This window comes from Zeugodacus cucurbitae, chromosome 5, assembly GCF_028554725.1.
Source record: "Zeugodacus cucurbitae isolate PBARC_wt_2022May chromosome 5, idZeuCucr1.2, whole genome shotgun sequence".
NCBI lineage: Eukaryota > Metazoa > Arthropoda > Insecta > Diptera > Tephritidae > Zeugodacus > Zeugodacus cucurbitae.
The window spans coordinates 27,917,369-27,943,457 of NC_071670.1; the positions used below are offsets into that span (position 1 = coordinate 27,917,369).

At 34.0% G+C, this 26,089-nt stretch overlaps 1 protein-coding gene across 1 annotated transcript; it reads right to left on the minus strand.

Annotated features, from left to right (window-relative positions):
- Positions 1 to 695: 695 nt before the first annotated feature.
- LOC105215386 (nose resistant to fluoxetine protein 6) lies at positions 696 to 25,860 on the minus strand. The gene is made up of 7 exons (XM_011189274.3): positions 24,324 to 25,860; positions 5,783 to 6,042; positions 3,424 to 3,602; positions 2,228 to 2,947; positions 2,008 to 2,173; positions 1,308 to 1,931; positions 696 to 1,240 (listed from the first exon to the last, which is right to left on the minus strand). The coding sequence occupies exons 1-7, from the start codon at positions 24,727 to 24,729 to the stop codon at positions 1,112 to 1,114; spliced, it is 2,484 nt and encodes an 827-aa protein (XP_011187576.2). The 5' UTR covers positions 24,730 to 25,860; the 3' UTR covers positions 696 to 1,111.
- Positions 25,861 to 26,089: the final 229 nt, after the last annotated feature.

Here is a 26,089-nt window from a genome sequence, read left to right on the forward strand (position 1 = left end):
CATTTGGTTGCAGAACTGTCCCGTTTTCTAATTTCAAAATTAATAGTGGGCATTGGATCATCTGATCTATTACAAAGCTCTACTACTACAATAAAAACAACTAGGAAGAATGTGGATATTTTCGGTACTTACCGAGAAGATAAGAATGAAACACTGACTTTATTTGAAGCTTATAATTATGTATTTTAATATTTTGTGCAATTTGACTTACAAATCATGACATTTAATTATTTAATCGAAAACGTGTTTTGTATATAAACATTTGTAGATCAACATACATACAGACATATGGACATAAAAATACATTGCATAAACATTTTATGTATGTATGTATGTATGTATGGTATGTATGCATCTACTGTGTACCATATATGTACATATAATAGAGATATACATAGACGCTATATAACTTTTATGCTACTAATCTAAATGAGAATGAGCGGATGTTGCATAGGTTTTATTTCTAATCGTTACATCTGAGTTTTCAAATGTATACCCAGAGCGCTTCGGCAATTCACAGCATGAGCGCGTTCGTTAGCTTTGGAATAAATATGTATGTATGTACATTTGTTTGTTTATGACATTTTCAATGCTTTGCATGCATTACAAATAAGAAGTTATTGCTTACGATTTTGGACTGAGTCCCGATTTTACAAATGTTAGTGGAAAATGGTTTGTGATATGTATATACATGCGTGGATAAATAGTTTAAATTTTAATTTGCACCTCTTATTCATATGTACAGGAATACACAAAAGGGAAATGTGAACGAGAGCGAGAAAACTTTCCTTGAATTTGGGACTACTTCGTGAGTGTTCGGTATTTTAGATAAAGGATTCCGCTCACAGTTCTAATGATGTCATCAGTTGCTCTTAGGGAAAAGAGTAACGTTGCTGAACTGAATCTCACCTGTTTTACACTAGTACATTTCCCTATGGAATACATTTTCAGTACATATGTATAACGGTAAATTGTGTAAATGAAGTTATGCATGTTGATTGATTGAAAACTTAAGGAACAAGTGTGAAATGTAAATGAAAAAGTTATTAAATACATACATATGTACATGTATATGTTATACATATACAAATATTATATTACAATACTTAAACTAAGCGATACGCTTTTTTCGACTAGGAGACAGGATTTTCAACATGGTGACAACAGGTGCTTCGAATGACATCGACACTACAAACGATAACAGATACGAGGCCACCACGAGTCCGAAGAAAAATATAACCTAAATGAGAAAATCATAATTTCAATTAATAGATGCAAGATATTTCCAAAAAACACTCCCAACTTACCATTGTGTCACCGCCCAGATGCATCGGTGCATCGGTGTTTAGTGCCATGGAACGTATGACAATCGGGTGTACCAGATATGCACAATAAGTGACGCGTGAGAACGGGTAGAGGCAGGGAGCTGAAAGCAATGTATTTATGTAACCACCATATCCTGTGGAACAAGCAATCGTGATCCATGCCAGTGATAGCGCCCAGGCTGAGTGACTAAGTGAGCTGTAAGCGGCTGCCATAAACTGTGACAATTCGGCACGATACAACCCGAAGACGATCACAAACAAATTGAGCATGGTCAATATCCAGAGCGTGGCTACCGTTAGACGTGGCAAACGGATTTTACAGTTGGTGCGAAACAGTATCCATCCAACAGCCATGCCAATAAGGTAGGGACCCAGACGAGTCCAGGGTTTGTCGTAAATTTTATCGAAGAGTGCAAGGGGATCGTCAGTATCGGGACGATGGTTGTTCGTAAACGCTATGACTGCCGTGGTGATCCACGACGATACCAAGAAAAATAGTGTGGTGCATGCAGCTAACTTAAAATGCCGTACGCCAATAATCAGTATGATGGCGCCGATTATATAAAACTGTGTGTCGTTGGCCAAATACCAGCTCCATAGCATACACTGTATGAAAACACAAATATCAAATAAATTAAACACTTTTAATAAAATCGTTGTTTATTAAAGCGTTGTTGCTTACCATTTGATCCACCGGAAAGAGTGTGTTGATATACAACAAGTTACGCCACCAATATTGTGGACAAGTTTCGTGATCCATAGTCGGTGGGTCGAATATCGAGTAGGCTGCCAAATATTTCATGGATACTTGTACCACACCGAGCACAAACATATACGGCGCAGTTAACCTACAAATTTGAAACTTTGGATATTTATATACAGCCTTATAATGTGTTACAAACCTCATAAAACGGTAGGCGACCAATCCGAAGAAGTGTGCTGTGCCAGCTGCCAGTTCGCTCGTACCTTTCGTGAGTTTATTTAGTTTTCCTTTGGCATTCGTGCGGAAGTACAGGTATGAAACCAAGAAACCACTGATAAAAAAGAATGTATCCACGCTGAATGGTCCGTTGGTGATGGCTTGGAAGAAGAAGTTTTTCTCAACTTCCTTGCGCATCTCCATATTGTCGGAGTATTTGAAGACCACTATGCAAGTGTGACCGAGTATGACCCATGCCATTGAAAAGGCACGCAATCCATGTATAGACGGTATGGTATCCGCACCGACATTTCGATCGCAGATGGCATTAAAATTGGTAATCGCAGAGAATGAGAGTAATAATTCGGAGTAAACGCCCAGTTTCTCCGGTTCGTGCAGATGTCCTTCCAGATGTTCATCCGAAGTGCTGTTGCTGCTAGTCGGACCACCGCTTATTTCGTGTGGCATATTCAGCACTATATTCAGTTCGTTAAGAGATTCCTTAATGGATTCTTTCTTGAGTGATTCATGCGCCAAGGAATCACTGTAATCAGAAGAAGGGCAGCCAATACCAGACGAGGTTTCACTGTTATTCATCATCTCTTTATCCTGACGACGGAGTGCTGCCTTTAAGCGACGCGTCAAGTATATTTCGTATAATGTACCGGCCGTTATAAGAGTGAAGACGAAAGATGTGACACAACTAAAAAAATAAAGAGAAGATAAGTAAATATTTAAATCCTATACGTTTGTATTGGGTGCTATAAATCTATCAATAGATGTTTGTTTGTTTTACAATATCTGTTGAGAAGAATATTTTGATTAAATGTTTGGGTACTTTTCCTGATCTTGGTTTCATTCTCCGAATTGCTAAAATGTTTTACAACCTCTTCGTTTAGCATATCAGTAAACTCTCTTCGCTACTTCAACGGGTAATTCTTTCTTGTTCCAACATTTCTCAATTCATCTAGTGAGCGAGTTTGGAGTTTTGATTAAGATAAAATACTATTAAGAGGAAAAAATTTGATCGTATCCAGTAAAATATTTAAGAATGTGGGTGTTTGTTATAACAACTCTCTTTTGGTCCTAGTCCAAGATTCACTACAATACTTTATTTTTTATTTACATATGCAAATATGAAATTCTGTAGTTATGGTATATTCACATTGAAATACTCACATTAAAATCCAAAATGTACGATCATCGTATAAGTTAAACTGCCGGTTGGTGGGCATGCGCACATCCAATATGTTAACTGTCCGCGTTGCTGAGGGTGTTTGTGAGAACTCAGTTAAGGAATTGACTTCTGTGGTTGAACAGCTGGAAGGTAAACAAACGCCAACGTAGATGGTTCGAGTCTGAAATCAAAACGAAACAATTTACACTTTTCACACAAAAATTCAAAAATAAATTACTGTTTACTTTGTTTTAATGTGGGTAAAGCTATATCTGTATTATTGCAAATAATTTAACTGCGATTAGCACCTTTGGTTACCGTTTTTGCCATGTGAATAATGCTTTTTGGAGACAGGTAATTCTTACCGATCTCTTGAGGCCAATCTACTTATTAACATTAACTAAGACACAGAGATTTATATGTATACTCATCGTATATTTTATCTATCGAATTTCATTTTGTATGATTGTTTATTGCAATATCAATCTTCTCAGAGTGTCAAGAAACGTGTGTTTTGTTTCGATTTCTCAAGCTTTATTCCAGTTATCGCTTGGATAGGGAGATCGATATTTTTAATATATATAATTCTATATTTATTTCGATTACTAAAGCTGTTACAAATAACCGTTAGGTGAACAATACTCTGTGCAATATGTTGGATGAGTGTACAATTTAAACCAATACATACAATCCTTTTCTACACATTCTAATTGCGGGTTTGACACCGTACATTGTAGCTTCCAAAGTAAAGTGGAGCAAAATAAACCAATCAAAAGCAATTAGCCTTGGATCAGTACTTTGAAATTCTAAGCTTTCGAATATAAGGAAAACTGGAATAGACTTACTGTTATATATTATTTTTTCATATTGGTTGCAAAAGTGGTCGAAAATTGCACCCTTCGGCTAGAATTTATTCGAGCCAGCCGTGGTGTTCACTTGCTCGAAATAATTTTTAAAACATAAAGCAAATTTTTTGCCCATAAGATTAAATTGTATGTGTTTTATTTCTTCTTGAAAAAACGTCTAAACAAATACTCTTTATTTGGCGTAGTAATTAATTCTTATATACAGTAATCCCCGCTTAAGTATCACTGTTAAAGAAGGGCACTTAAATTAATTCCGTTTAAGTGCCTCGAGGTACTACCAGCAAAATATTAAAAGGTACTTAAAAGAGGAATAATGAAATGTTACAATGTTACAGGCTTAAGAGGGGAATTATACATGTAAATTTAGAGAAAAAACAACGATGGCGTATAATATTGGCACATAAGTGGCAAAGGCACTTAAGCGGGGATCACAGTACACATATTACAGAAATTTTCAAATCATCATAATACTACGATCGGACCGACATTGAAAACATCTTGAAAACAAAATTTGTGGATTGTGAAACCAAAGTCCAAAGACCAAAGTGGAAGTTCAACTGTATATATGATATGTGTGTATATTAATTAATTTTTCTTTTATTTTTACAATTTTCAAAAATTATCTACTGCTCAGTTTAAGGGGTTATATACAGTTAGAATTTTCAAAAAATCGATTTTTTTTATTTCATTTTCTTAATGTACATATATTTAAGAATACACACAGAAAATTTCATATCGTTCCGGTGAATATTTTCAAAGTTACAAGCAAATGAAAAAGTTGAAAAGGCGTTTCAGAGTGCTTGGAAGTACAAGGTCCAAACTTTAAACGCGTTTTTCTCAAAATGGTGTTTTCAAAGTCGGTGACCAACATTACTCGAAAACGGCTAGACCGATTAGTCTTAATTTTTAACACGACCTTCTTAAATATATTTTTTAGTAATTAATCGAAGATTTTTTCTCTCCGATAAATATTTTTTTTTATAAACAATTTAAGGCCGAAATTTCGGTGAAAAATCGATTTTTGTTTTTGAGAAATCGCCATTTTGTCAAAAATTTTTATTTTGCTTATTCCTTCGATTAATTACTAGATTCAACATTATTTTAACGAAATCTGTTTGGTTTTTTAATTTCGGATGATCCAGTTCCGAGATATAGTGGTCACCGCAAAACGTCTTTTTTGAGAGGAGCTCCTGGAGATCAGCTGTAGCTCTTTTTCAAATAAATATTTTTACTAGTACTAAGTCTTAAAATACAGTTAAAAGATACCATAATATGTGTATAAATTTTTGTATCAATAAATTCAAAAGTTTTCTCAGAAAAAATTTTGGAAAATTCACATTTTTTTGGCCGTTTAACTGTATATAACCCTTAAAATATATTAGTCTTTCAAACAAATTGTTATTAGGGACTTTTTATATATTGAGTGTTCTTCTACTTAAAATAATCAAAATCTAATAAGTATGTATGATGTAAGTATAAGTATAAATATAATTACCATAAGTGTCGGAAACGTTTCGTTCAAGAACAGCTTTATAACAAAGAACCCGGGCATAAAGGGAGGATTTTCATTGTACACCGTTGTGTAAACTTGCGTATGGGCTTTGGCGAACGGCAAACCAGAGTTTTTCGCAACTTTGGCGTTTGAGTTGTCATTTTCATCTTCGTGGTAAATAGATTCACATTGCGACATAGATCCCAGCCAATAGTTGTTGCCGTAAAAGAAGCCCGATGTATAATGGCCGGAAGCATCATCCACTGGAAAAAAAGAAGCTTTATGTTAATCTTATTTTAAAAAATGTGTACTTTCTAGAGAAACACTAACATGTCATGATTGATATCAGTTTTGTGCTCTCAGTTAGTTAAAACAGTAGAATATTAAGAGTTGTCGTGTAATATTTTTTATTTTTTAGAAATCACTATACGAACCGATTTTTACACACCATTCCTACTTTTATTCATCTTATCAAAATTATGTTTATGTAGATAATTAAGTGAACTCTGATCTTTACACTGACAATGTCGGAATTTCGCAAGGAAATACACATTTTCAGGCTTTCATAAGTTGCAAAAGATTGTTAATATTTTTGTTGCCAATTTCGGATGTCGGTTCGGAGTCACGATATCAATAATAAGAAATGTTAACTTAAGCTGTTAGCATTTAGGTACTTTACAACAATAAACATATTTATTTTTCGCAACATTCACTCGAGTTTTGTCGTTGGAGCTACAGTCAGCTGCAACCGATAACACAGATTTACTTTGAAGTTACTTAGTATGTATGTACAAGTATTTGTGAACGTTAAGCGATTGCATAACATAAACAAGACTTTATTTCCAACTGATTTTTCATTTTCTTTTCGTATTCTGCTTCCAAAGTGGTTTTATATATTTTCCTCTTTCACTTTCGTTTTTCATTCGCTGCAATTTTTGAGGTCAGCTTCGCGCCAATACTGGTCCAAATGTTTGCTGTTGCAACTTTTTACTTTTCTGTTACATGAAGCGAGTTCCAAACGACCAGTTTCATACTACACCTATGTGTATAAATACATATGTATATGTATGTATGTTGCTGCCAGCAGCTGTCCGATTTTGTTTTTCCACAAATTGACTGCCAGTCGCTGTCCGACGTCACGGTTTGCAAGTCTTCCGGGCCGGATCACGATAATTCAGTGGCAATCTTTTTATTTCGGAGGTCTTCGTTGGCTTCCTAGCAAAAACCTTGGCCAAGAAATTGCGTCAACAACCGTTGAGGTCGGTAAATTTTGAAGCAAATTAGTTGAATCTTTCGTATGCACACATAAATGCTTTATTAATTGGAATTGGACTTGGAAGTTGCGGACCGCAGTTACATGCTACTTCCAATTTTTCATAGCCGATCAAATATCATGACCATGAACTGACAAACGGTGTGGCGACTGTGGCAGCTTTGCATGCTTATGTAAGACATTACGGAGCTCCATGCAGTTGCATGCAAATAACAATTATTTCTGTCACTGAAGCGGAACATGTTGCACCCATTGGTTTGTCTTAAAACCAGCAGAATGAACAACATGTCAACAACTTGTTTGGTGTTTATCATATTCACCTGTTCATCTAACTGCATAACGGTGTGCAAACAATTTAAGAGAAACTTGAGACGTCCGACTGTAATAGCGAGACTCCATACCATAGTGATGTTCTCGAGTTAGTAACAAGCTTTCATTGTAGTAATGATTGGGTTTTCTAAGTAGAAAATGGAACGGGATCATGGACTTGCTGTTGACCCGTTGATAATCTCATCGTTTAGATAACGGAAGTAAAAGGGAATAAACATGTATTCGTATCGCTATTGACGTTTTGGAACGAACAACTTACATATTTTCCGAGATGTTAGTGGTTATCGACCAATTTAAAAAATTTAGGCAGGTTTCAGAGGTAAAAACCAGGGTATTTTTAATTTTTTTAAGTAAGTAATAAAATTTTTCAATTAAACAATTCAGTATTTCAAAGATACATATTTAACCTGTATTTTGTGAAATTGTTATTTACAAATTCCGAAAACTCAGCCGTTAGGACTTCATCTCCCATGACGTGTCCAAATAATAACGAATTATTTGTTCATCTAATATCAATAAACCAAAAATATTTCGATAGTATATGTATGAGAAAATCTAGTTAATGAACGAAGAAAAAGAAAGAATACTGAGATTTGAATTTTTGACAGAATTTTAACTAAAGAACTCACTTTCGATGGTATAACCAAAAAGCAAAGAAACTCTGTATAGATACAAAATGGTTTTTAATTTTCAATCTAGTAAATACAATGTTGGGTAGTCCTAGAAATGTTGAATAGCTGTCAATGTAATTAAGTGAATGAAGAATGAATGATGAATGAAGACTTTTTGAAGATTTACACACAACAAAAGTATGTATACCGTAGCAATATTTGCCATTTATATAGGAAAATAGTTTATGGTCTATCAAATCTGGTATTAATTGAAGGTAAATGATGTGAGAGTCCTACGGAGTGATGCTGAGTACAAATTTAGAGCCCTCGGCACAAAAAATGGACTTGGAAGATACTTTATATACCAGCAGGATAATGAGCCCAAACATACAAGTTGTGCTAGGAAGAATGTTTTGATCAAAAATCGTCAGATATCCTACCATAGTCTGCCCAAGCCTCTGACTTAAATCTTATTAAGCATTTATATACATATATATATTTGGCGTAGAAACCGCTTTAAACGATTATAGCGCGCCACTCATTCCTTCCTCCAACGGGTACTGCATCGAACACTTTCAGAGTTGGAGTGTTTTCATCCATTCGTACAACATGACTTAGCCAGCGTAGCCACTGTCTTTTTATTCGCTGAACTATGCCAATTTCGTCGTATAAATCGTTCAGCTCATCGTTCCATTGTCTGCGGTGTTTGCCGTTGCCAATGTTAAGAGGACCATAAATCTTGCGCGGAACCTTTCTTTTGAAAACTCCAAGAGTCGTCTCATCGGATGTTGTCATCGTCCACACTTCAGCGCCATACATCAGGACGGGAATGATAAGGGACTTGTAGAGTTTGATTTTGGTTCGCCGAGAGAGGGCTTTACTTTTCATTTGCCTACCAGTCCAAAGTAGCACCTGTTGGCAAGAGTGATTCTGCGTTGGGTTTCGAGGCTGACATTGTTGGTGTTGTTAATGCTGGTTCCCAAGTAGACGAAACTATCTACAACTTCAAAGTTGTGACTGTCCACAGTGACGTGGGAGCTAAGACCCGAGTGCGCTGACTGTTTGTTTGATGACAGAAGATATTTCGTCTGGTTCTCATTCACCACCATACCCATATGCTTCGCTTCCTACTAAGTCTGGAAAAAGCAAAACAAACGGCGCGGTTATTGCTTCCGATGATATCAATATAATCGGCGTACGCCAGCAGCTGTACTCTCTTATAGAAGATTGTACCTTCTCTATTTAAGCATTTGTAGCAATATTTAAATGATAAGCTCGACAGATATTCTTGTCATCATAATAAATGAGACATTTTCAATAGAGTAAAGGACTCCTGGCAAAACATACCAGAATCACTTTTTCTGAACTTGGTAGACAGCATGTCTCAAAATCTTTTGGCTGTAATAAATGCTAAAGATGCCAACACAAAATATTAAAGCTCTATTTATGTATAAGCAAACCTTGGAATACATGGAATATAAATATCTGCCTTTTTCAGATGATCGCGTGTTTTGCAACAAATAGTTCAAATGTATAATACATAAATACCCTTAAGCAAAATAGAAAAACAATCAAAGCGATAAACTTCACTGTTTAAAAGATACAATAATTTTGGGTTTACATTTATAGGGTTTACATAACTGTACATATATCGTACTTTATATCATGATTAACTTTGTCGTTCGTCAGACAATTTCATAAGATGAAAGGAAGTACATTAGTTGTGCAGGTACTCGTATTTATGCCGTTATTTCAAAGAGACTTTTAACACATAAAATTGTTGAAATCTGCTGTTTATATTCGTAAGCCGTATTCGCAAGGTTTCATTAGGCCTATTGTATAAAAAAATATTTATGGCATATCGATTATAAGTTCTAGTTATGATAAAGCCATAGCTGTCAATTCTTAATGCACAATCAAAACTCATTCGTATGCGATTTATGAGTTTGAAACGTCAATGCTAACGGCGTAACGATGAAATTAATTTCAAAAGTGACTGTTAAGAGCTGACGATTTTCTAAGTTTTTGGCATTCAGCGATATTTGTGATTACATCTATATACATATATGTACATTCATAAATACCCGGCAATAAATCGCGGTAGATCAATTTTCTAAAAATTAGAGATATGCTTATACCATACATGACATCCAATGAGCAGAATAGAGACACTCAAAGAGAGCTTGGAGAGGATCAGTCACAAGCAGCTGTTTAAAATCTCTGCACACACAATCTCCGAAGCCATTTTTGCTGACTAGTGATTGCTGCCCACCCTAAATTATATTTATTTTCAAATTCAGCTGTAGACGAAAATGGCACGAGTTCATTTCCTGCATACATACACACGTCCAAGCATATAATAAATAGCAATGCGCTTAAATAGTGACTTATATGTGAATGAGTAAACACATTAGCACGGACTTTCATGCGTCAACCCACATTTTTCCATGCTTGGGTTCATTACTAATAAGTCTAAGATGAGCATTAGCGTTAGTATAATATCAGCTTTGAATGTGCTTAATTATCTGCAACATAACCGTGAACTTTTGTTCTGTTAGAGCAGCGAACGTAGTTTCACAATTTAGAATACAACAAAAAAGCATTTATTTGAAAATTGCCATTGTTGATTGTAGTTATAATATACTAAAAGTTCTTTATGGAAGACTTGAAAATACAAAAAGTTAAAATGGAAATAAAAAATAATAATTTTCCTCAAAGTATCGAAGTCTAGTTCCAGTTTTTTTCTACTTGTGCTTAAAAGGTGAGTTTAATGTAACGGTGCATCTCCGCAGACACCAACTGACAACTTTATTGTCAATGTTGTTGGCAATATTTCTATGTGGGCATTTGCTATTCTGACAAGGTCATTTCCGAAATGGCAACAAGCAAGCACGTGAAATTCGATGAGGATGATAATTATTTATTATTACATCTTAATATATGTATAAAAATGCAGTGTCCGTGTGTATGTTCCGAATGAACTCAAAAACGAGTCAACTGATATTCATGAAAGTTGGCATATACATGTAATTTGGTCCAACTTAGATGATAGGATAGTTATTATTCAAATTAATCGACTCCACAATTAATAATTAACATTTTGCTTTACTTCTAATTTACAGTTAAATAAATATATTATAAAAACGAATTGCTGTTCGTTAGTCTCGCAAAAAGTCGAGAACGGCCAAACAGATCTGGCTAATTTTAGTCTTGAAATATTCGTGGAAGGCCAGGAAAAAATTAGAGAGTGAGTAAATATGGAAAAATTGCGAGGAAGATAATAATAAGAGAATTTTATTTGAGTTGACAAGAAAAATATAAAAAGAAAAATATAAAAACAAAAAAAATAATATTTTGAAGGTTGTCATTGTTGCTTTGTTAAAATCAAAGTGTATTCAACAAAGTGAACTAAGTATTTGACATACCCATTTTTGACAATAAAATAGTAAACAATTCATGTATTTGTTTACATTAACCCGTCTTTTTTATCTTGAACAATATAAAATATATTGATAAAATTTTTTGCAATTTGTCAGTTGGAGCACAATACATTAGTAAATTGCTACCATGAGTTGTTTTGCATAAACAGAAAGTATTCGGCATTTTCTTTTATTCATTTAAAAAATAATTTTTTTTGGTTTGAAATTTGTTTACTTTTGAATTTCAAAATTTGAATTTTTGAATAAATGTAAGGGTTAAATCAATGGCAACAAACATGTCAAATTCGGGTAAAAAGAAAATGAAATGTCATATACTTAGTTCACTCTGTTGAATACACTTTGGTTAAAATATTTTTGTTATTGTTCAATTGTATAAGGTTGTGTCGATAGCCCAAAACAATTTGTAACAAATAAGGACCTAGCCTTATGTTCGGGTCTAACCGAATTTTTTATACTCTCGCAATTTATTGATGTAATTTTATTAAGATAACACACCATTTGACCTATATATTCGGCATAAAGTCCAATAGAAAATCATCATATGTAGTACATAAGGGCTTATGTAAATCCAGAACCAATTTCTCTCATTTTGACCACCAAGTTTAACGGGAATAGGGACAACTTGGCACCTGTTAGTAGGCAAACAAACAGCACGTTCGACCTTGAAATTACTCCTAAATTGCCTGTACTATCACCACTCACTTTGCTATGAAAAGTAGTGTGAGTTGTCATCATGCTGCGTAACATAAATCGACTTCGAGTAATCAATATCGTCGCCGAAGCCAAGATTGGACCAACTTAATTTAATGTATACCTTAGCCACAAAAACGTGTGCAAGGTGCAACAAACAAATTACAGAACACATGTTTTAACGTATTTAAATAAAATTTTATGCGAAGTAAACAACTGCAACTGTGTATAAATCTATGCATATTTTATAGCTTTTTGAAAAATTTATGTTTTAATGAAAATTTCTATAACTCGATCTCTCTTTAACTCGAAGTTTTTTTGTGGATTATGGTGATTCGAGTTAGAGAAGTTCCACTGTATATGTACTGGTGTATTTGTTATTGAAGCTACTTATGTACGTATACATTTATTTATTAATTTTCAAACGAACTTAGATGGATGTAGAATAGTAGTAATGTTGTTGTTGTCGATAATTTTCTCATTTTTGTTAAGATCAATCTGTCTTAACCGCATTTTTGATAGCGATCTCCTAGCCATTATATAAGCCGATTACGATCTCTGAGGGCCAGGAGTGAGATATGTAGGTTCGGAGCCCGGCCCCATCAATTTCAAAATTATCTATTAGCTCCCGAAAATATATGTACATATGTTAAATCTCAAGTAATTAACACATTTCCTTTCGAATTCTTTTGTGGAGGCAAAGAAAATTGTTACAATATTTCCTGTTGAACTAAATTCCATAACTGTTGTTTTAATCTACATATGTATGTTATAATTGCTAAGTTTCTTCAATAAAATATATGTAAGTAAAAACTTTTCTTCATACATATTTACATTCATCTGTATTAAATAAGTTTCAAGCATATCACTACATACATATGTACGTGTGCAAAAGTATATATATATATGTATTTATATATAAAACATATTTATGATGTAGTAATGGAGGTCGAATGGTGTAAAAATACGATTATTACCAGAAATAGTAGAAAAAACAAATCTTTACGGTAAATGTGATGAAATTTCGCCTTGATTCAATTATTAGTAGCATTGTTGTTATTATTGTTGTTGCAGCTGATATTTCGTTATGGAAGCGCAGCAGCAACACGAAATCCAACAACAACCACCGTCAGTCTGGTGACACGTACAAATTTGATGCGCATAATGGCAACAACAAATTAGCACAACTCTTGAAGATGTCGAATTAAATGTATGTACATACATATATAAATATGCATGCAAATACATCCATAGGTGTGATCTAATGCATTTGGCTTACAATCTACTCTGCAAAAATGTTGTTTTTTGAAGCATTGCATAGCGTTCGAATTTCTGAATTTCGAATTTGGAGAAAAATAAGAAAAGACAGACAATGTCAAATCTTTAAGTGCATTTTGGAACTGAGATTGTTTCTTAAAACTCCGTAATTATTTGAAGGCGGCTTAAATCTCGTGCGAACCTTAATTTTGGTGATAACATCAAGTTTTTTTCGAGAAACTGCTTCTCTGAGAGGTAGCCTCAGTAAGTACTTGAACTTAGTATCAAATATTGAGTCACTTGAAATTAATGTATGTATGTACTATATACATATGTATGTACAATATACGAGTATAAACAGCAAACAAACAAATCAGAAAATAAAATTTTGCAATAATACGCATAACGAGGAAGCAATAAAATTTATAAGAAAATTTGCTGAGATGACGCCATTTTTAGTTTAGTTTTTTTTATATTTTTTACTGTACAATTTCAAATTCTTACTGTACTGGACTAAATTAATTAATAAATATTGTTTATAAGAATTTCATATTTTAGCACAAACACATATAAAATATACAAAGTTTTGTGAGACCAGAGAAATTTTTTTTCATTTTGCAATTGCAATTAACGAAATTTGTTGTTTTTACAAAATATCTGAGATAAGTGAGCCCACGCATTAAATCATCATAACACTACGACAAAACTTAACTTGACTTCAAATGCGTTTCAGTGCCGTAGGTCATGTTTATCTGAACTTGGCCTTTAACATGACTACATACATATGTATAAATCTGTTTGTTGCCTAAGCATCTGCCCACTCATTGGACGTAATGACAGTTCAAGAGAAATTCCATATTTATGTAAAAAATAAGTAAAATAAATTAATGACAAAATAAAGGCAAAGACAAATAATTATCGCCTCGAAATCCAAACTTAATTGGAGGCTTTCAGCGGCAATCATCGAAAGTTGGCGCAATGACTGCTAAATGCTTTTGCTGCGACGCGATATTACCTGCGCACAACAACAACAATCACAAATATGTATGTAAGCTTAATGTGTTCGTATGCTGCTGCCTCTGAGCAAGATTCGGCACAAGGCCGACTGGACAAAACCAATTTGAAATGGTATTAGTCGCACGCTCATTACACGCGTTCAAACGACTGTTGGCCTGTGATGTTGTTATTGTCACAATGTTGTTTACACCAGACAAGGCAGAGTTTTCAATGTTCACACACACTTGCAGTCGCATATGCACCAACGACAACTACTTTTCGCTGCATTTGAGGTTATCAATGATGCGCTCCGCTTCAGCGCAGCAAATACATGTACAGTGCGTAGGTAATATTCAAAAGAGTTAATATGTTTCTAATCACGGCGAGAATAAAATGTAAATTCTCGTTCAAGTTGTTAAAGATAAAAGTCAGGCACAACGCACTGCGTGAGTAATCGGTTTAGCATAATTGGAAATTATCGATGATGCCTTTAGAGCTATAGGGGCAAAGATATTCGGAGATATGCGCATCGATACATAGATACATATCTACATAAGCGAATATGTCAATATGTATGTATGTATGTACATGTAAACATAAATAGGTGTTAAATACATATGTATATATGTACATACAACATCAAGAGAGGCGTATAGGGTTTGACGTAATCATCCGACTTGGAGCTAAATACATTTATGCGAAATCAAGTGAAAAGAAAAATGAAATCGAATTTAAAAAATACAAAAGAAATAATAAATTAAGGGAAAGTAGGCACAAATACATTTGCATCCAAAATAGCTCCGCTCAAACTTCAACCAAGTAGTTGAAACAGAACAATGAAAGAAGTGCTTTGAATGAGGAACTGCGCAAGTGACATAAGTTGTTAGCATTACCATTTGTTTAAATTGCATTTAGTGCGATATGTATTTGCGCTCGATCGCCCGAAAACGGTTTAGACAAGGCTATGATTGTTTGAATTTTTACTTCATCGTATTCATCCTATTGGTTGGTTGTACATCACCATGAGGACATGGCTTCTGTACCTTGGTATTTATAACATTTACACTTAAATGAATCGAACTAACAACTGGTATAAATGAACTAGACTAGAATGAAGTGAAGTATGCACATTCGATGTGGTATTGAATTCAACTAATTAACTTTTGGTTTTCCTATATATGTAGGTTTTACGACCAGAAGGACAGAGCTCGACCGAGAAGAAGAAGACATTTTTATATTCTTGGTGTCTTTTAAGGGGTTAGGTGGACTTAGGCGGGGATCAGTATTTTTTTAAATACATATGTACAATCATATTTTCATTTAAACAACTCAGCATATCAAATAAACCAAACTTTCTGCAGGCGGTCCCCACCATACACCATGAAAATAGTTGAAATCGGATAATTACCACGCCTACCTCCCAAACAAAGGTTAGGTTGAAAATGACTAAAAGTGTGTTAACTCACTAACAAAAAACGTCAGTAACACTAAATTTTACAGAAGAAATAGCAGAAAGAAGCTGCACTCAAATTCGGTATATAATATTTTCTTGACACCCTGATGACATATGTGGAAAATGGATGAAATCGGTTTATAACCATGACATCTTCTCATATAACTCAATTTTGAACTCGATCTCATTCCTTCCATTCATAATATATAGATAAGAAACCAATGAAGATAGCGGAATAAAACTTTACACAAATACTATATACGATCACTGTATCTCTTGTGAAAAATTTTCGAAATCGGACTATAACTTTTCAATGCCCCGGATATCGAATATGAAGCCTTATGGCAATTTACGGTAAATCTCTCAGATATCTCAATTTAATTCAGAGCAAATCTTTTTCTTCTAATAATGTGTCTCTGTACCAGAAATGGTTAAAATTGGGTCATAACTTCCCTTAGCTCTCATATAGCTAATTATAGGATTTTTTAAAATACGATGGGCTTAATTGCTTAAGTGGACATATAATCTTAAATATAATATATGTTGGTGATGAAAATGAGTGAACTCGGTTCAGGAATTACCTCAGCTTTGGACTTTCCGAATATATGGGTCAAATTGTGTGTTCTCTTAAAAAAATTACATCAATAAATCGCGAGAGTATAAAATGTTCGGTTGCACTCGAACTTAGCCTTTCGTTACTTGTTGGATAATATATTAATCAGATTGTACTATTTAGAAAGGCAAAAAAAAAATTCCAAAATTTTCCTTAACTAATGCTGTGAAGTTGGATGTCGATTTTTTATTATAAGTTGCTTTCTTAACATGTTTAGAGTACGTTAGTAAAGAGATTATTAAAAATTCGAAGTCACTTTAAAGATACAGCAGATTAAAGAAGGAGCTGTTCGAAGCACTGAGTTGGCAGCTGGAAAAATTGAACGCTTTTCAAATAATTACCAAAAGTCCAAGTTTTGGTATATTCATTTGATCGTAGTGCATTTAAGCTTCCAGGTTTTTATTGTTTTTAATATAATTTTATTTGTTTCTGATAAACTAATCAGTCGGAATCGCTGAGGAAGTGCGAGGCGAGGATCTCAGAACGCTACAACTCATGTTCTGGCGAAATATATGTTAATAAAATCCTAATCCTAAATCCTAAAAAACTCTAAAATATAAATAAATGAGTAATAAAGCTCTCCTCGATTATTTGTAGGCACCGAGTTTCGAAGAAATTATCGGTACGATCATACAAATGTGTGGCTTGCTTACATATACATATGTACATACTTCAGTCATTAGCAATGTTAAGTGAATTACATAATTTTGCATTGCTTTTACCAGAAATGAAATGAAGTTGTTTGTGCACATAGCCATTACTTACTTACATACTTATTACTTGTATATACATATGTATGTATGTAGAAGCAAGTGGGTAATGCAGTAAAAGTAGTGCATTAGTGGCTTCATTTTCATTGCGGAACATTTGCACATAAAACATGGCGATTTTTGGAAGAAAACATTTCATATTTCTCAAAAAAAGAAACTTAAAACAGAAGTGAACGCAGTAATTAAAAAAAAATTATAAAACGGTTAGTAGTATTAATTTATTTTATACACATTAAGTTTGCCTTAATTGTACATGTTTCACATAAGTTACATTTTAGGACATATGTATTTGTGTAATTTGTAGTTTATTTGTAAGGAAAGGAAAACTTTGTAGGAGTTTGAAGATAAGAATCAAAGGAAGTGTCATGAAGTAGTGTTCATTGTTATTGGTGAAAAAGGTTTTGACAGTCACAGACATATTTTTGAAACTGTCATAATGACAGGATATAAAAGATCATTTTAAAATTTTATTTTTTAATTTTAAAAATTTAATAGAAAACTACAAGAAATTACATTTTATTCATTATTATCGAGTTATGGAGAAGTTTGTGTTATGGAAGCAGATTTGTATGAAATTTGATTTCTAAACGCTTTTGCCAATTCAAAAGTTCGAGTTATGGAGATCTTCGACTTATAGAAGTTCCACTGTATTCTGTTTTTAATTCGAACATGGAATTTATTTAACATTTATTTATATATACATATTTATTATACATATGTACTATCACAGTGAGTTGTTTTTCTGTCCATAAGTGTAAGTGCGCTTGCATATTTATTTCAGGACTTATACACTAATGCTTAGCCCATTTGGCCATATATCTAGTGCAAATATATTTGGGTTAAGGTTAATTGACATATTGAAATATTTCTATGAAATCGCTAGCCATTATTTTTGTTATTTCGCTTGCAATTTAATGCGTCATGACTGGAATTATACAATGAAAGAGTTGCCAATTGCATAATCAAGATAATTATGTGAATTGGAAACGGAGCAATGTTGGTATGAACCATCTACAACAATGGTGTAAGCAACAAACAATACAAGCCGTTTTATGAAATGCAGCATTTATGTACATAATAAATGTATGTATGTATATGTATATATAAATATTTGTACATTTTCAGTTTTATAGCACGATAGCTACTAGTGTTGCACGAAAGAAATTGCTTGCATGTCTCAACTCGCAATTCCGTTACTTATACCACATTTCGCTACTTTTGTTGAGTTTTCGTTAAATTTGCTGTTTAGCCGAGCTTATATTTGGCTTGTGGCCACCAGTGCCGGGCTGCAATACCAACAACTTATAACTCGAACAATTTAGTTTTGAAAGACACTGTTTCATGGGAGGTAGGTGCGTTGTCTTTCGGAAATACTTTGAGTAAATTCATCCTTATAAAATTCGAATGGTATTACTTTCTTCCAGCATTTTCTTGGTATCTCCTACAACGGTTAATACATTAGAAGCATTAATTATGCAAACTTTCCATGAACCAAAGACATAAGATCACGTAAGAAGGAGCTAACGAAAAAGGTCATATTTTGCTGCTGTCACTCCAGAAAAAAACTGTACAAATTACAAAATATATTATTATTTAAAAATAATTATTTTGATTAATATTGTTTAATTATAGAAATTAAAATATATTGAGAATATTGTTCCCAAAACAAAGAAGTGCCTCGTAAAATGTAAACAAATGCTGCAAAGCGAATGCTTAAATTAAATATTGGCGTCATCATACTTTTTTTCTAAAGGCGATTACAAGTAATTGGCATTTTTATTGCGTGATCTGGTAATCATTGGTTCATGGAACCTTCTGGCTCAGTCCTGCTCAGTTTTTTCTATATATATCTAAAGATATTTATAAGATATTAACTATACACGTATATATCTATGTGTTTCTAATGTGTAAATGGCTGTTTCGATTTCAGTAGCAAAAATTTCGAAGCTCCCTCATTAAGTCTGATTTGCCCATTCATCTGCTTAATGCTTTAAACATGTAAGCAACTTTTTGTAAATCATTTGCTTAGCTTAATGTGAAAAGTGGTATTAAAATTAGCGGGATAACATGCGGGTACCCTTTTCCATTGTCTATTATATGAATGAGTGTGTAATGTGATCGCAATAATGACAGCGATTAAAAGACAAACGCTGCGCCAAATGATCTCAGCTAATCACTATTTTAGCTAATTAAGTTAGATCTCTGGGCTTCGTACCTTGGCTAACGTTGGAGGAGATCCGCAAAAGGTCTCTGAATGTATTCTCCTAATGACACTGTGTGGAGTTTTGAGCGTATCATCATGCTTTTATAATGCGTTTTTTTTTTGTCTAACTAATTACGTAATATTTATTTAGTAGACATTTCAAAACATTTATTTTTTTATTCAGTTCGAGGATTAGTTTAAAAACATTAAAAATGTCTAATATATGACATTCTAAGAACTACATATATAATGTAATAATATTAACTATGTATGTATGTATGTATATATGCATGAATACGTTTAATTTTAGCATTTGAATATTTCGATTACTAATCTGCTAACATATTTTTCGGCGGCAAACAGATTCTAAAAGCTGTTTAAATCTATTTATTTACCAAAATTTTGTTTTCAAAATATCTCATGTACATATATTCATAAGCGTAAACATGTAAGCAACATTGATTCGCTGCCGAAATGCGCAATTTTTTGGTAAAGAGTGATGATTTCCGCCTCAATATCCTTCGAAAATTGCAAAAACATATTTGTTTTTGTATGTCAATTATGTCAAATTTCATCAGCAATTTCAAATTTCAAATAATCATAAAATAAATATTTGCTTGAGTATTTGTTTAGTTACATATGAGTAATTGTATGTGAAGAAGTTAAATTTAGTGCTAACTCATCGTGGCAAATGACATAACTCTTGAATTTATGCGGGTGCCAGCCAACAAATATCACTTGTCGTAAATTAATTTATGAAACTCATCTCCTTGAAGGCTGATTACTACTTAATATTTCCATTAACGCTTTGAATGGACCAAGGTTTATATAGGCACTCAGATCGAACGCTTATTTTCATCATTTCTAATTAGCTGTATTTCACATGTAAGAGTATAATGGGCCATTAACTGAGTTATAAAAGTGGTAAACAATAAATAGGCATCCATAGGTATACAATAAAATTGATAAAAACTTATGTTTATGTAAGTAGAATTTTGGTTAGGATGTTTCAGCGAATTCATAATTTTGGCGCATTTAGTATATGGTCAATCTTTTACTTTTATGTCACGCCAGTTTCTAAATCTGTAAATTAACATTCGTTCTTTCCCTATTCTTAAAGTGCTTTGGATCTCCTTTTTTCGTAGCGTTTTCACATTTTTCATTCATTCATTCAAATTTTAGCCCACAAAAGAGGGCATCAAACAATAGCGGCTTGCATCACTATTTGATTAATTGTAGTGCTATGTAATATACTTTTTAATCTTGTCATACAAATCACAGACTAACCGAATGATCTGGAATCTAGATCAATTTGTTTAAGAGAATGATTCCGACATTTTAAAAGTTGTGAAGTTATTTGAGGTGTCGAATAAGTCAATGATATATGTATGTATACATAGATAATCACATTCAATGTGTGTGAAATAAAAAAATAAATAAGTTTGCCTAAACTTAATTGCTGTTATATAGTATTTGTAATGACCTTACTTAGAAACGAATTAGGGAACTTAGTATTAGACAAATCCGAAACACTTATTTGATTTCAATTTCGCAAGCTTCCAGTTGCTTTCAGCCTATGTAGCCTTGGCCCTAAATATTGTTCAAAATTACGATTTATATTTAATATATATATGTGTAGTATATGTAGTTTATTATTTTTGCTCGTAAAATTTGTCGTCTTTAATGCATAAACGAACTCTCTATCGAGCAGATATTCACGCCTGAGCGCTGCAAATGCCGACAATTCAATGGCTGCATTTAACCTTTTTATCTAGCGTTACCTTCAAAATTGATACGCTTTGAGCATGTTGTACTCGTGCTCGTATGTACATATGCTCTTGTGTGTACGAAAATAAATGTTTGGCGGTATGTGTGCAGTAAGACTCTTGTAACTTTGCTGTATTTATTTATTATGCAGCCATATTTTTTAATTTTTCAATCAGAAGCTTAGCAATATGCCCGCTGCATGAAATAATTCAACGACCTTCAACATACGAACAGACAAGAGTTTTTCATTAAATTAAGTCTACACTCCGATAATCTGTTCATGAAACGGAATATAGTTCCTTGGCATGCACTTATGTAAATATACATACATATGTATGTACATATAAGCTTGTGTACACTAGTCTGAAGTCTATATCTTGACCAGCTCGGGGCTAGCATTAAAAACTTGATATTGCACCACTTTTATTTTCATTAAAATATTTTATTTTTTAATTTTTCTTCATCCGATTCTGCGCTTCGCATACGATTGATGTTTACATATGTTTATACCGGTTGGTGGGTTGGCGGTTTGGCGGGTGTAACTGTAGTTAACTATTGATCTTGTCATTGGATGGTCGGAAATGCAGCATTTGCACCCAGAATGCTGCTACTTTTGGCTAGAAGCATGCGACTCCATTTACAGCCCAACACCGTAATCAGCGTATTTCCAACAGATAATCATAACAAAATAACAAACCAAAGTAAATCGTGAAGCGAAGAAAACAATTCAAAACTTGTATCTTTTGACACACTTCGGCCGCGGCGACGGCGGCGGCGACCAACAATTAAGAGTGCAATAAACCAAATACCCAAACTGGAAACTTGCTTTCGATTTGCGTTAGATGGAGGACGGCGACAGAGGGGCAGCGGGGCGACCAGCAAAAAAATGGCAAAATGTAAAAGCAAAGCTTGAAAACTGTGCTATGGTGCAAAAGTCTCTAATCTGTGTGTGTGTTTGCATAAATGTTACATATGTTGTGCAAACCACATTAGCAGCGAGAGTATATTATTAAATACATAACAGATATTTGTCCATTGCGTCAAATGGACGGACGAGCCCTAATTGATTGCATAATAAAACAGAGTTTACTACTTTTAGGTAATCGGCAGTATTAAATGAATATATATGCGTTTATGTGTATTTGTATGTATCTTATATGTACGTCTTTGGTGTGGAAACTAAAGCATTTATGCAATTTTAGATGCTGCAACGGGTTAGTCGAAGGCATAAATGTGCTTTATATGTAAGTTTGCAGCTGAAGTAAGCTGTAAGTTTAACAGCTGAATATGGTCATATGACCTTGAACTAATTTGACTAAACGTAATGTAGGGCTAAACATATTTGAAATATGTGTTATATTTACAAATCATTGTACGTCACTTGAATGGATTTAATACACTGCTTTTTAGGGGAAATTAAGCGGATTCGTTTCCACTGGCGTAAATATAGAAAACTGTTGATAAAAAATGCATAAATAATTAAATCAGTTTAAACATTTTAGCCAGCTCTTAACAATATTTCTTGACAGGCCTGACCAAGTAAATATTAGGGTGAAATAGTATCTCACTCTCGTAAATTGAGTTGCTGAAACGCCAAAATTAATTTAAGCAAGTTGAGATTATTCTGTTTTAGTTTGCTTCATCAAAGGATTTCAATTTTATCATTCAAGAACCCACATTGCAATCATAATACTCATTAGAGTTTCTAGAAAATGCTAGTGAACTTTGTACGATCTAATATTGATAACATTGTACCGCAAAATTGAATTTTTTTTGTCATATAAGCTTGATCGAAAACTTTTATACACCATTATATTAAGAGGAAAATGTAGATTAGATGCATGTTTTTAATAACTATATCCTGAAATCATAATAATTCTTAAAAAAATTCGAATTTCGAAGTCAATACAGTGGAACTTCTCTAACTTGACTCACCATAATCCACAAAAAATCTTCGAGTTAGAGAGACTTTTAGTTATAGAATATTCATTAAAAAATATAATTTATAAAAATTAGTAAAATATAGATTTATACCCAGTTTTATTTATTTAATTCGCAAAAAGTCTTATGTTCATACCTTAAAACATGTATTCTGAATTTTGTTTGTTGCAGTTTGCAATTATTTGGCTCTTAACGTTTTTATTCCATGCCTTTGTTACATGATTTATGCAATTCATAAGTCTAATATCATACTTTTTGTTCGCCTCCATAAGATATAGAGGGACTCTTCTAAAATTCTACCTCGATAGAAAAATATTAAATTTTGTATTATGCCTTGACCAAAAAGTTCGATTTATGGAAGGAAATTTGTATGAAAGTTCCCTTCTATTGACACTTCAAATGTTCGAGTTATGGAGAACTTCGAGTTAGGGAAGGAAATTTGTATGAAATTTGGCTTCTAAACGCTATTGCCAATTCAAGTGTTCGAGTTATAGAAGTTCGAGTTATGGAAGTTCCACTGTATTTCGAGTAGAAGAGTAACATATTCTCTAACCCAGCTCAAATTTGAAAAACACAAATTTTGAAAAATACAAATTTACAAAAATTACGTTTTTCACAATTCACTATTTTTTTGAAATCTCAATACAGATTTCTCTATTTCCCTTAACCACTCTGGTCACTAAATATCTTCTAACACAATATAATAACTATTTAATAAATATTTGTATCACTGATCGGTATTAGTAAATCCTTTGGGTGTATTTTATCTCAAATTTAAAATAAAAAATTCGATCGCCTTGTTTCGATGTTTTATTTCGACTGTATTTTTGTTGTTGTTACACCAAAAAGATAATGGCAAAATGCCAAGCATGGATTGCTGAGCTGAGCTGTTGGTTGAAGCAACTTTTTTAATGGGGCAAACCAAAGATTGCGCACTCTCTGTGTTTTCCTTGTATTACCACACACCGTCTGATTGCCGTTCAGTATGACACATCCTAAAGTAACGTTGCATATACATATGCGCATATATATTTAAGTATACTGATGAATACCTGTTTTTCGTAAGTTTTCGAAATAACAGTTGCAACTTTTTCACAGACATACATACATACATATATATGTAGCCATTACGCTACACTTGCAGTCGGAGTGCTTGTTGAAGGACCCAACTCACATATAAATTCACTTTAATTCACTTACTTTTCACCGCCCAGATATTTGCTGCATTTAAGCCGCGCATATAGAGCTCCAAATCCTGCGAGCAATTGCCGCCAATCATCTGCTGGATGCTGCTCCAATGCTCTGCCACGCTTGACATATCGAAAAGGTTCAGCACATCCCTGAGACGCACTGCGTTTCGCGTATTCCAATGCGCGGCCGTCGTCATTTTGTTCGTTGCCATTTCATCAGCTTGCGACTCGGGCAGCTGGAGATTGATGCTGCTATGACTGGACATCATAGCGGCCAGTGAGGCGTTGGAGGTTTTCGGCAAGTCGCCATTGCTGATCGCAGCGCCATATTCCGCTATATGCAAGAAAGCCACTAAAATGGCGAGATAGAAGCCAAAGTTGGACTTCAGCGATATTCGCACCAGCGGATGGTACATTGTTGGTTAAAATATTGTATAAGACGTACACACACTTGTGGAAAAGTAAATATAAATGTGTTTAAGCTTTTTCAAATTTTCTTCAGCTTTTGATAGACACTTTCGTTTTGTTTTTGTGATCTTATTTATTCGTAGATTTTATTTATTCGTGAGTCGTTGTGTTAGTGTTGACTTAGTGCACTTTCATAAAATTTGGGACAAATTCCTCTTAGCACCCACTGGCTAGTTGACATTTTATTAACTCCGCGGATTTCACTGAAACGCGTTACTCTATTTGGTTTTTTCTATTTTACTTTTTGTATATTTACATAATTAAAAGTGAACTATATAAACTAAAATTATATAAATTCATTGCAGGAATGAGCGGGACGTAACGAACGGAATTAACCGTTACTAACGTATTCGAATAAAACTGTACAAGTTAATAATTCATTCACTTTATTGTTATCTGTTATTTCCGTATTCTCTTTTGCTTTCCAATTTTGGCCGTTATAGTGGCGTTGTGAATATTTCTACAAGTGTTTCGTAACTTCAGGCCTCCCCATAAACGAACAAAACACCAGAGGAGGAACACTTTTACTTTCCTTATTTACGGGCACCGTGCACTATTGCGGTGTTTCTGTGCGTTATGTGTGTTATTCAACCATCAGCGAGCTGAAATTCGTTTTTGGTATGCCGCGCGACTTGTTTTCTTACCCAGTGAGCGGGCGAGTGTGTAACGAACGCAAGCGGTGTCGACCGATTTGTGCGATAGCACAAATTCGAATTGCGGCTGCGCGGCGCGGCTCGTTGTAAAAATACATTAACAGCGTCGGACGAAGGTGGCCGAAATGAAGGTTCGTTTAAGTCTCTGTTAACATAGTAAGCTTGCGCGACGCTCTCGCGATACTTTTGATACTTTTCGGTATCGGTGTTGTCAATTTCGGTGAGCGTTTAAAATTTTGATTTTGAGAACCTTCTTCAAGCCCGTACGCGCTCTCTGCGAGACCACTAGATTTGCTATAACGACACTTTAGTTTCAGTAAGGACGTCACGAGTTGAACGCGTCTTGACTGATTGACCAACGAAAGTGAACTGAATAGTGTTTTCCTCTTTGGAGACAAGCAGACAAGCTAAAGACTCCGGACAATTGTTCATGGCAAGCGTTGGCCTCAATCTTGTCGCTTCACAATACTTGGGCACTTGGCTACTTGTCCGCTCGAGCTGCTCTGCCCGGCAATGCTGCTGCTCGCAACGCTCGTCGCTGCAGAAATCACTTCCCGATTTTAGTTACGCGCCGTAATGCAATCAATGAAGATGATGATACAAAATGCATGCACGACTTTGCTTTTGTTGTTGCGCTAAGCTGCTGTTAACATAC